An 11,714-nucleotide genomic window follows, 5' to 3' on the forward strand; every position below is an offset into this window, starting at 1 on the left:
GCACRGTGACTGCGAGCGATCTGTGCAGTAGCAGATGTGAGGAGCGAGGGGAGCTCTTCGCTGCAGTGTGATTCAAGGTGGGGTAGCACCGGGGATTCCCGCTGTTCAGGATGGTGTTGCAGGCACGGGGACTGCACGCACAGAAACGTGCACTAGGCATCCCTGAAATGTTAGCAGCCGCACTCTGCAACGCAGCCTGGGAGTGGGGAGGTGTCAAAAAGTGATATCCCATTTTAATGCTGGCATTAGATCAGCAAGCAGTCTCTCCCCAGGGGAATGGGGCTAATTGTTTTAGGCAGCTTTAATACAGGAATTTGCCACTGATGAAGGATTTTGCACCAAAATAGTTTTGCTGTTGTAAATGCCTGGCTACACCAGTGCAGAGATCCCTCATGCCAATGGGCTGCAAGCAGCTGAAAAGAGAAGTGCCTGGAGATGGCACTGCTAAGTGGGAAGGGGCTGGGTGGATTTGAACCTGAAAAAGCCTAAATGTCCTCTGCAAGGTGGTCCCAGTGCTGCTTCGCTCCCTTCCCTTCTCTTCTCTTACAGACCTGGTGGACTCATGGGTCTGAACATCAGCCTTTCTCCGCTGTCTCCTCCTCAGCGTTGCCACATGGAAACACCCCTGATGTCTCGCAGCCTGACGGCAAGACAGGCTGGAGAAACGCAGCGTGAGGAAAGGGGCAGAAAGTACCAAGCAGAAAGAGGCTGACCCGAAAATTCTTGTCTTTTTTGAACAAAAAAGTGATTGCTTTTGTTTTGCACCTAGGCAGCAACACGTGACTATTAGCAGCAGGCCGGGAGCAAGTCCCACATCTGTGAGAACCGCACGTCTGACACCGAGGTTTTGACACAAAAAGGTGAGCGTCGTCGTTTGGAGCGGGAGCCGCGCTCACGCGCTGTGTTGGCCCCAGCAGGCGCTCCCTGCCATGCTTTGAGTCAGCCACGTCTTGTCTTTACCAGCTGCCTGGAGCTGGCTCCAGCCGAACATGCCTCTCGCGTGTGTCAGTTGTGGCCGCCCACGCTCGCATGTGCCTGTCGCTGAGATGGCATTTTCGTTACTCACTATTTATTGACTCCTAACAAACTGTTTTGCTCGCTGATGCGTTCATGGAGCTGAGCATTTCTCCAGACTCACCTGGAGGCTTGCTCTGCCCCTTGCTTGGGTGCAACCTGCTGCGTTTCTCACTCCCATGACCTAACAGCACATCTGGAGCAGGCCTGGCTTTCGTGAGAAGATGCTGTTATTAGCAGATGTCCATCCCACTTGGACAAGGATTGAACATCCTTGTCCCACTTGGACAAGGATGAATGCAGATGATATTCAACATCATTTCARCTAACCATGCTTAGATCTCATGTGATGAGCAAGCTAAGCACCCTCAGCTGAACTTGGAGCCACCCTGTTCTCCATCCCAGTTCAACAAACCCTAGCACAAGCTTGGTACTGATCATACTGGTCCTAAAAGCCAAAATACATCCTTTGGATGAGCCCAGCTTGCTGAGAGAGGCGCTTTCTGATTTTGAACGTGTCAGATAGGGACTTGCAGCTGCTTCTGCTTTTGCAGCTGCTGTGTTTGCAATCGGAGGCAAATAAATAGGAGCAAGGGGAAATTGCGATATCTGGCTTTCAGTCACAAAGGGAAGTGAACTGCCATTCCTTTTCACCTGTAACCCATTATAAAAGTTTGACCTCTGAAGCCGAAGCACATTCCTTGGAATGGGATTTGAGTAGGGAAGCGGGCAAGCCCGAGCATGAGGGAGGCYGCGGTGAGCGGTGCTTGCCCGCTGCAGAGCAGCGCAGAACCCGGCAGTGCCTTGAGCAAGGGGCTCCCTGTGCATCACCACCGTCTCGTGGGGAGTTCGGACACAAAACCGGGCAGGGCAGCCTCAGCTCTGCTTCGCTAGGGCAGGTCAGCTTCAGGAAACATAACGATCTGCTTCCCTCGCAACTTTAACGATGCTTTCAGCAACTGCAAGGCAATGAGCTAATCCCGTACCCAACATCGAAGGAGCAGGCAGGGGAAAAGAGTTGATTTAAAGTGACAAAAGAAGCAAGAGCGAATCCTTTCTCCAAGCCAGCTGGGCCTCTGCCAAATCGCTGCTAGGCAACACCTCTCTGAGCTAGGATAAAATGAACGGAGCGGGACCGAGCACTGGGGCCGTACTGCGCATAGCGGCAGCACAGGAAAAGGCTGGAGCCCCTGCGAGCCAAGCGCTGGGCAGGTGGCTCCACCGGTGGCCTTTGGAGAACCAGCCAGCCCAAACAGCTGCAGTGCAGGTAGTGTCCTTAAACACCTAGCATGGATGAAATGGGGCCCTGGCGGAGATCTGCCRACTTGTTCAGCAGCTCCTGCCTGGAAATGCGTTTGATTTCCATGAGGGGAGGAGTAAGCTGAGACTGGGTGCGCTGCCTGTTAAAATTTCTCCTGGCTGATCCTGTGATGCTGTTGTTCAGGGGGAGAGGTGAGTATTTCTTCATGCGAGTGAGCCGTTGCGTTGGTCCTAACGGCAGCACCAAAAACCCGCAGGGTCCTGGGAGGAGACCCCGTGCCGAGCCAGCTGAGCGCCGCGGGTCTGTGCCGGCAGCGGTGTCGGTACCGTGGGATGAGCAAGGGACGACTCGAACAGCCACGCGGAAAAGAAAACCTTCGAACCGGTTAGTCACATACAGGCTCTTGACGCCCCACAATGCTGCTCTTCGTCCCGTTCGGCCCCCACCAAACCCCTAACTGCGGGCGGTCTGGTGTCTGGCCACACCACCCCATGGGAGCGTCCCAGCCTCCGGCCGCTCTGGCAGCGCATCACCCCGGTCCGCGCGGGGCTTCCTCTGGCGCGGGGCTGACGTTTCGGTGGGGCTTTCTTTCCTGCGGGGCGGACAAACGCCGAGGGTGGCGTCCTGCAACCCATCCCGAGCCAGAGGGAGAGATCATTTGCAGTTAAACCAAAAAAAACGTAAATCCTGCATGGTTTTCTGCCTTTGCAGCATGTGACAGGGAACCACCCTATTGAAATAAAATAATTCCAGAGGCCTCGCGCTTGGTTTGAGTTTTAGCCTAAGTCCTGGGAAATGCATTCCTGACCTGGACAAAATCCACATTTGTGTAGGAATTATGCTTAAAAAAAAGGGCTGTTTTAAAATCAGGCCCCTTTTGCTTCAAAGGTGAGGAAAGCAGGTAGCAGAGAGAGGCACCGAAGCCTTGCTCTGTTTGGAGTTGGTCCCCAGTGGCACGTCTTTCGGGTGTTACCGCTGCTTCCCAGGCAGCTGGTGACAGCAGCACTGCGTCCTGCTGCTGGGCTCGTTCCCGACCTGCGAAGCCCGCTGTGCCTTGGGCTTCACGGGTCTAATTTAAGGTCTTTTTTTTTTTTTTTTTTTTTTCCAGAGAGGCTCATATAAACCCAAGTGTGGATTCCTGGAGAGCCTTACCCCATGTCCCAGCCAGGAATAGCCCTGGGAAGAGGCTATTTGTGGCTGCGGACAGAGAGGGCTGCCAGGGCCGCTGGGGGGAGGTGGCGGAGGGGCTCTCCTGACCCCTCCGAACRCCACCGGCCAGCAGCGACCCTGGAGATTTCCTCCTCGAGGTCTTTCCTGAAGCGATTGGCCTGCGATACACGAGCATCCCCTGGCCAGGGCCTCCAACACCCGCCAGGGCGACCGGCCGTGGCCTTGGAGCTGCAGCTCCCCGGTGGGGGAGCAGGCGGCTGCGGCCCCCGCGCAGCTCTCGCCGCGGGAGCCAGCTAAGCAAGAGCAGCGACTTCGCAGGAGGTTTGTCAGTCTGCCGACGGGAGAGCAAGGGAAAATGAACCTGCCAGAGCAGGCACCGCGATTCAGCAAGTTTCTGCTCCCGGCAATGGATTTTGGGCCATTTCATGACAAAGATGTCCAAGGCTTGGCTGTTTTTTTTTTTTTCCCTCCTACTGCGACATTTATCTCCGAGCTAAATTAACGTAGGGTTTAACTGCCGCTCTCCTGCTGCGGGCTAGTGGCGACGTGGAGATTTATTTGCTGCCTGGTGGAGGATTAAACATCCCGGTTTACAATTGCAGACACGTCCCAGGGGAACTGGCTGCAGAGCCGAAGTGCACGGGGAGGTTAATGGCAGGGGGGCCTCTTACCTGCCCTAAAAGTGATCAATAGCAATGCAAGAAAGCTGAGGAGTCTTGATGCAGATGATATTATTGCTATTTAATCAAAGCAACCTCCCTAGACAGCTAGCATTAAAAACAGTGCCAGAACTGCAATGAGCCAGCCTGATGCAACTCAACTATCAGGGACTTACTAATGGGAGGGGAGCAAGTTGTGGCTTTTTTATTTTTCCTCCCCTTTAAAAAAAAAATTCTAATTTTCCTTCTCTGGCAACAACCATGTCCTAGGCTTATGATAAGTCCTGCCTGGCCTAGACCTAAGCCACACGGAAAAAAAAAAAAATCCGCTGCACTCGAGCTCGCACAGCCGGGTACCTAAAGGGGCTGATGGGGGCATCTGGCTTTTATGGCCCCATCAGCTTTTCTCGCCAGCATGCCAAATGTTCCTCCCATTACAGAAACAGCTGCGAGCCTGAGCGCCTTCTCCTCCAAGCAGGCTGGCAGAGGAGCAAGAAACAGCTGCTGTCGCACGAGGGTTTTAATAGCCCGTCCGCTGGCCTACAGCAGGCGGGATTTTCCACTAGCACTTGGCTTTTAGCCCGCCAAACCACTCGGCCCCGATGGCCACGGCTAGAGAGGAGAGCTTTAAAAGGGCGGAAAAGGGTGGATTTGCAGAGGGCTGAGCCATGGTGAGGAAGACACAGCTGGAGCAGCAAAACTGTTCAGAAAAATAGGCACCGAGGCGGCAGCGGAGATGTAAGGTTGCCGAACGGCCGAAAAGAGGCCAAGCAGGACCTGCGCCCACCAAAGCCGTTTCTTCCTACGGCCCTGGTGCATCACACGCACAAGCACGAAAAGTACGAGACAAAAAAAGGGAGGACTTCTTTTTTTTCCTTCCCTTTTTTTTTTTCCCTTACCAACCCGCCTTCCCTCCCCTGCAGCCAGCTGCCTCKCGGCTGGTGCACGACCGAAAGCAAGAGGGGCGCGAGCGGCCTTCCAGCCCCGCCAGTGCGCGGGGCCGGAAACCTGAGCCGTCGAAAGCAGAGGAGATTTTCACTGGCCACTTAACCCGCTCTTCGACACTCAGGAGAAAAGCTACTTGAATCCTTTCCCAGCACCAGAGCCCTTCTAGCCACCGAAAGTATCTGCCCAGGAATGCGAGATACAGGCCCAACAAGCACATGTTTTAAAACAAGACAAGGGTGTGTTTTTAAGCTGTCCTTCAGTTCGACCTATATTTAAGTAACACCAGGGTAATTTGTTATGACTGAGGATTTTTATCAGTTCAGTAACTCCAAAGCTGCGGTGCTACGCTGGTATAAACTCTCCCCTTACCAAATCATTTCAGCCTCTTTGCCCCAGAAACAGCTGCATGATATGAAGAAAAGGGACCGGAAAAGAGGGCCACACTGGAGAAACGGAGAGTGAGGAGCCAGAGGAAGGACTGGGATACCTGGCTGTACAGATTGCTAACTCAGCTAGTGTCATGGACAGTTTATAAGTGCATTTATTGACAACAGCTCTCCCACTTAAAAGCCTGTAGTGACTCTTCTATTTAACTCCAGGAACGGCAACCTGATTTTCCCTTGCCTTCCATTAAGGGGCAGAGCAGCTAAGTGAGACCACTGCCTTACTGCTGTCAGAGTCATTTAACCTGTCCTCCCTCGAGACTTGCAGCCTTGACACCACAGAACAGCAAAACTTGCCCTTTTCCCCGAGAGACTGCAGCCAGCCTTGCATTTTTGGCAAGTATGGTGCAGCCAAGAGGAAAACCACTTCTCACAGCCTGCTGGAGAGGCAAACACTTTCCCASAAGAGGCTCTAACCAAAACAGGTTATCCTAGCTAAAAGACTTTCATCAGATGCCCTGCCATGCACAAGAGCATACGAGATTCACAAGAGCTTTTAACCTGCTTGTTAGGCATGTTTATATATCAATTAAATATTCCAGTGAGACTGAAGTGCAAATAGACAAGATGGCACACAGGTTCCTGTAAGCCATTTAACCTGGTAGCAAGGCTGCTTTCATCATGCTCTTAAGCACCTGCTTGTCAAAGCAGCCCCTCTCCATTTGTACAGAGCTGCCACACTCATTTGCTCCAGGCTCATGCCTCAAGCCTTGCCTAAGGTCCATAGCCCCAGTAAAACCAGACAAGCAGCCGGGTGGGGGGGAGGCAAGCTGCTTTCAGTCCCGCTTCCCAGCTCTGCTGAGTTTTAAGCACTTTGACTCACTGGAAATGGGAGCCAGCAGTATTAGCTGCAGGACACTTGGCACTGCGCAGCTAACTCAGGGGCCACACAGCTACGCAAACACTGCTCTGCCCCCCACTAACTTACTCTGGTGAGAAGCAAGAGTCTCACAAACTAAGCAAGTGCTTAAGTCTCTCCATCCTTAAAGCTAACAGTTTTTAACTGAGGTGCAATGGGAAGGGTAGGACAACATCCTCATCACCCCGCCTGGTTAAACCAACCCTCTGCAAGAGAACCAAGAACTGGCTCACAGTGAATTTATCCGGACTTTGAACATGCCTCCTCGCTGCCTTTCAGCTGCTTCCGGATGGGGTAAGCTTTCATCCGCATTGCACAGAAGGTTACACCAAAATAGTATCACAGCCAGAAGTACAGCTGGCTCAAGACCCTTTCTTGTGAAAGCTAAAGGAAATAYATATGTAAATGAAGTTCTCACATAACTAAAATAGGGTGTGTTTAAACAGATGGTAACCTCAGAGATGATAACTGTTCTGGGCACACTCTGCTCCCACCTCCACAGACAGTATCTCACTCCCCCCAGCCTGCTGCCTCCGGTCTATCTTACCCCTACAGCAACCTACCTCGACCTCAACCCTCCAGCAGCGCAAAAGCCTGATACAAGCCAGACAAGATGCTAAATTAAAAATCCACTAAAGTTCAAGGCTTGAGGCCTCATATATCAACAGCTAATGAGTGGGTCATGCCCTCCCTTTTTAGATAGCTACATCTCCTATAGCACTACCACTGTAGTAGGAAATAATAGATCATGACTTCCAGTCTAAGGCAATGCCCCTTAAATAAGCCTAGTTTTGCTCTGGGCAGGCAGGCAGAATCTTATTGTCAAGCAGCAGCAGCAGCAGCATAAACCCTCCTTTTCCTAATTTGGGCTATACAAAAGCATTTGTATTCCTTTATTCAATCCAGGCTGCCACAAGACCAGACAGGTAGAAAGCGCAAGGAACCCATTACTGTTGCATCTCTGTAAGAACCAGAAAAGCAATGGACATTTGCTCCAGGTCTGTCAAATAGATGCATTGCTCGGTGGGGAACACAGCAGGAACAGCAAGTTATAAATATTCCGGTAAATCTTAAATCCAGACATACCCCTTCTATATAACTAATAATCTCAGGAGAGCTCTATGCTCTTCAGCCATTTCTCTCCCTGAAGAGAAGGCAAGGAAAGAAATTCAATCCCATAACTTGAATGAGGCCTATTTAATCCACTCCTGAATACCTGCCAAATACAAAAGGAACTAGTACCACAGCCAGGCTAAGTGGTGTAAGTGGGGGAAAACCTAGTAATTCCCCCCACCATGTTCCCACTACCTGTGCTCAGAGGCAGAGTGCTGGTGTTGGACTCTTGCTCCAAGATTAAGGTAGGATGATTGATGAAGTCATACTATAACTGAGGACAGACTCAAATATCCTTGTCTGATAAAGAAGCTCAGCCAGCACTCAGCTTGAATAGTGCATATTCCATTTTGTTTTTTTTATTAATTTTGGTATCTCTTCCAGAGAGAGAAGTCTCTGTACAATCGTGAGAGATGAAGAAGGTCCACTTCATTATGACGACATTTCTTGGAGCTTTGCCTTATTCACCTCAGCCTGCTCTTGCACTCCAATGCCACAAGCAGAAACTGCGTGAAGTCTATCTGAAGACAGTCAAGTTGTAGTGACCTAGGACCAGGCTATACTATTAACAGTATCAGATCCTTGGACAAAGATCTTGCTGCAACCTGTCCTGTAAAGTCACCTTAAGAAACACACTAGACCAAGAGGCATCACCTAGAATGGGTTTAAATGAGTTTTATTTTAGACAGCCTACATGACAGATGTTTGGTTTTGTTTTCTTTTTAAAACAATGCCTCCACTCCAAATCAGGGTCAAAATAAGTGAATAAAGCTCAAGATGACATCAGTCCAGTTGTTAGACATTGCTGAGTCCTGGTGTTGTGCTGATGAAGAAGAAACAGCAGCCAGCTATGAAGACAGGTGATCCAAAAATCATACTGTTTGATTCGTTACTGTAACAAGAGTAGCAATTGTTAGTTGGAGGTCACAACAATCATGGTAAGCTTCTGTAACTTATTTGCATGTTCCCTAATTCAATCTGAGCTGCCACACAGTCAGGCAGGCAGAAAGTGCAAGGAAGTTATTTTTGCATCTCAGTGCAAACCAGAGAGCAACAGGAAAATTGCTCATGGTCTATCAGAGGATGCTGAGCACTTTTATGACCATGCAGAACAACTAACATCAGCCTTTGATCAAGCCAGACAGAATGCTCATTCACATCCTTCTTGCTTGACACAGCAAGTTTCAGATTTCCTCTTGAATAAGAGCATGTCCTAAACAGGTATTAAAGCTTATGACATATGTGCTGCCTCTTCTGAGAGGTATTAAGAAGCTGTAGCAGTTTTTTCCACTGGAATGGCCTGCTGCTAATCTTTTAACCCATCCAAAAGTAAATGCAGTTATCTTACATATCCAAAAGGTCTGCCCAAGTATGAGATGCACACAAGCCTCTGCTCAGAGGAAGTGCTTCCAGGTTACTGTCTGTTCTAGGGACCATGACAGACATCACACTTAAGTCAGGCTGCAGGAGCTGGTATGTCTATTTCTGCCAGTAAAATTGTTCCTCTACTGGCTTATTGTGTCAAAGTAGAAGTTGGTTCATCTTTAGATGACTTGCATACCAAAAAGCTTATAAGAGGCTTTACAGATAAGTTTAGCCGGCTATAAACAGGCTTCATAAGTCTGCAATAACTGGGCAAGGCGAGATTGGCTAGCAGTGTGGGATCACCAATGAATCATGCAGCTCTCAAAATAAGGCAAAATACGAAAGAGTATTCAAGATCTGAATACTGTTTCATTACAACCACATTCAAATCCAGAATAATTAAGAGAAAGCAGACCACAAGAGCTGCCTGAGCTCAGACAGTTGGAGCTTCCAGATAGAATAAGGTTAAGTACTCAGTCAAGTATCACCATGTTCTCAAATTCAGGGCAATATTTAAACAGACAGTTGTTGCATAACAAAATAAGGCCATCAGATTAAGTGAAAGAGGATGGAACACCATCATTTAAGGTGCTCCATAATTAACCTACACAAGAGGAATCCAAAGTAGAAGTACTCCATTTCAGAGGACATTGTCCTTAAACTAACAGCTTAAAACCATTACCAATTACACACATCTCACCAAGGCAGCTCTTCCTGCATTCCTTAGCTATTAAGTCACTGTGAACCACYGCAGTGAAAATATGTCCCCCTTTAATATGATTCTGTAGTACAGAAGGGAAGTTTCAGCCACTTAGCATAATATACAGCAGCAATTAGGCTGTACTTGCATAAACTAAGTTTTTAAACTGGTAACTACTTTTAAATTTTAACAGGAACATAGCAGAACAAGTGATGAGTTGAAAAAGCTAGCCACGCAGTTAAGCACATTTATTTGATTTAGGTCAGTACTTACACATTTCTCTATTTCTAAGCCATCCTTAAAGAAAATCATATATGGGGTCACGCCATCCTCACGGAAATCCAGAAGAGCCACCATACCATCTGGATTCATGTTCTCACCTACAAAGAACTTCAAAGAAACATGTTACTGAGATATTCAAGGAGCTATTTCAGGAGACAGTACCCATCATACACAGAAGCTACTACACCTCCAAGTTCAGCGTAGGAGTCTCCCTGACCAGCTGCAGGGATTTTGCCTTCTGCAATTTGTAGCCTCAAGTCCATTTCAGCACCAAATAACATTACCACAATTACTGTAAACAGCAGATTAAGACAGAGCAGGGGCCTAAGCGACCTGCTTGTCAAGTCTTTATAACTCCACATTTCCTAAACGCTGATAACTACAAACGGAAGCAGTGTTGAAAGCTAACTGCAGATTCAAATACGTCTAAGCCATTCAGTATTTCTCCTCCCTATCTCTCAGGGCTCTGATACTCTAAGAGTACATTACATGTCCTTATGACAGGAGCCCTCAAAAGTCAACAAGCTAGCTCAGCAACTAATCCAATTTCAACTCATATCACTGCAATACTGCTGTAAGTGAACATTAAGTTTCTTTACCTGGTAGTTTTTGAAGTTAGCAAGGATGTGTTTGATTTGTTCTGCAGCCCCTGTCATGAAAGGCTTTACTCTCTCTGGCTTATGTTCCTCAAGTCTGGCTTTGATTCTAGGAAAAGAAAAAACAAATTTTTCTTTGAAAACATCTTCTAGCCTGTTAACTTCACTGTGCAGCATCGCTTCATACCAGAAATGAAGTCACTAGCAGAGAAATTGTTCAGTGTGGCTATGCTTCCCTCGTTCCTCTAAGAGCCACCAAATTTTTAACTTTGCCTTGCTAGAGAATTAGCAGATCAGTCTCTGCCACTTGCATTAGGCTCATTTTACGTTTAGATTAGTGCTAGATAGATGTTAGCAAGCCATTTCCGCAGCAGCAAGAGGTCATCATCAGGGTCACAGAGAAGGTATCTTCACCTCACTCTAAATGAAAGGTGAGCACTAGAAATTGTACTTTGAATTAGCCAAAAGATCCATTCATACACATTAACCTAGCATCAAATTAGGCAAGTTTCTGGAAACTTTTGTTGCCACTCCAAGGGTTTGGCATCAAGGAATCAGAAAGACAACAGCCAGGTTACAAATAACAGCCGAAGCACATGACTAAGTCCTGTACTGTAATTCAGCCAAGATAAACTTAGATATCCCAGTATCAATTCTTTACTGCTCCAGTTTTGCCAAGTATTAAGACATTCCTGAAGTTCACAGCCAGTTTGGCACTTGCCTCAGAACTAACAGCATTGGTGAACTTTATTCCTAGTAGATGTTTTTAAAATCTTGACAAGCTAAAGATTTTGCAACCTGGTTTAAAGGAAGAAAAAACCCAACCTACTGGCACTTACGCTTTCATGTAGTCCTTGATGTACTTCTTGTACGATTCTTTTGTAAAGCTGGTTTCCTGCAGGTGGTGGTTTATTACTATATCAACACCAGTTATGACCGTGGCTTCTGTTCCATCTCCCTCAGGACCTTCAGCAGAGGCATTGCCACCAATTAGAGAGTCATCAATTTGACCCTCTGTCCTGGTGACCATCTAGATTAGAGACATCAAAAAACTTAAAGGCTCTGCACAAACCTTCACACGACTGCTCTTACGCATCTGTGACCTGACAGCAGGGCACGACGCCAGAGCCACGGCGAAGCGAGAGGGGTCTGACCGCAGCCCCGAGCACGGGGCACGCCGCTCCCCCGGCCCTCCCCGCCACCCCGCGCCGGGCGCTCACCTTCCCCTCCACTTCCAGGCACAGGCCGTTCGCCACCTCCCGGATCTTGTAGATGTCCGAGAACATCTCGTCCTCTGCGGGGAC

The 11,714-nt window shown here is 48.6% G+C and overlaps 1 protein-coding gene and 2 non-coding genes across 3 annotated transcripts in view; all 3 read right to left on the minus strand.

The window, feature by feature from the left end:
* Window positions 1–7,235: 7,235 nt before the first annotated feature.
* On the minus strand, window positions 7,236–7,371 carry LOC112969194. Its single transcript, XR_003254610.1, has one exon. It is a non-coding gene; the product is annotated as a small nucleolar RNA SNORA31 (small nucleolar RNA).
* A 755-nt stretch (window positions 7,372–8,126) lies between these two features.
* Window positions 8,127–11,714, minus strand: part of TPT1 (tumor protein, translationally-controlled 1) — a 4,049-nt gene continuing 461 nt past the window's right edge. The window contains exons 2-6 of the mRNA XM_026072216.1: window positions 11,631–11,704; window positions 11,250–11,440; window positions 10,414–10,519; window positions 9,806–9,922; window positions 8,127–8,359 (exon numbers count right to left, since the gene is read on the minus strand). Of these exons, the coding sequence (XP_025928001.1) occupies window positions 8,357–8,359; window positions 9,806–9,922; window positions 10,414–10,519; window positions 11,250–11,440; window positions 11,631–11,704 (491 nt within the window). The 3' untranslated portion in view covers window positions 8,127–8,356. The remainder of the gene's footprint in view (window positions 8,360–9,805; window positions 9,923–10,413; window positions 10,520–11,249; window positions 11,441–11,630; window positions 11,705–11,714) is intronic.
* LOC112969193 lies at window positions 8,425–8,556 on the minus strand. The gene has a single exon (XR_003254609.1). It is a non-coding gene; the product is annotated as a small nucleolar RNA SNORA31 (small nucleolar RNA).

Source organism: Apteryx rowi, unplaced genomic scaffold, assembly GCF_003343035.1.
Source record: "Apteryx rowi isolate R43461 unplaced genomic scaffold, aptRow1 scaffold_339, whole genome shotgun sequence".
NCBI classification, from domain to species: Eukaryota; Metazoa; Chordata; class Aves; order Apterygiformes; family Apterygidae; genus Apteryx; species Apteryx rowi.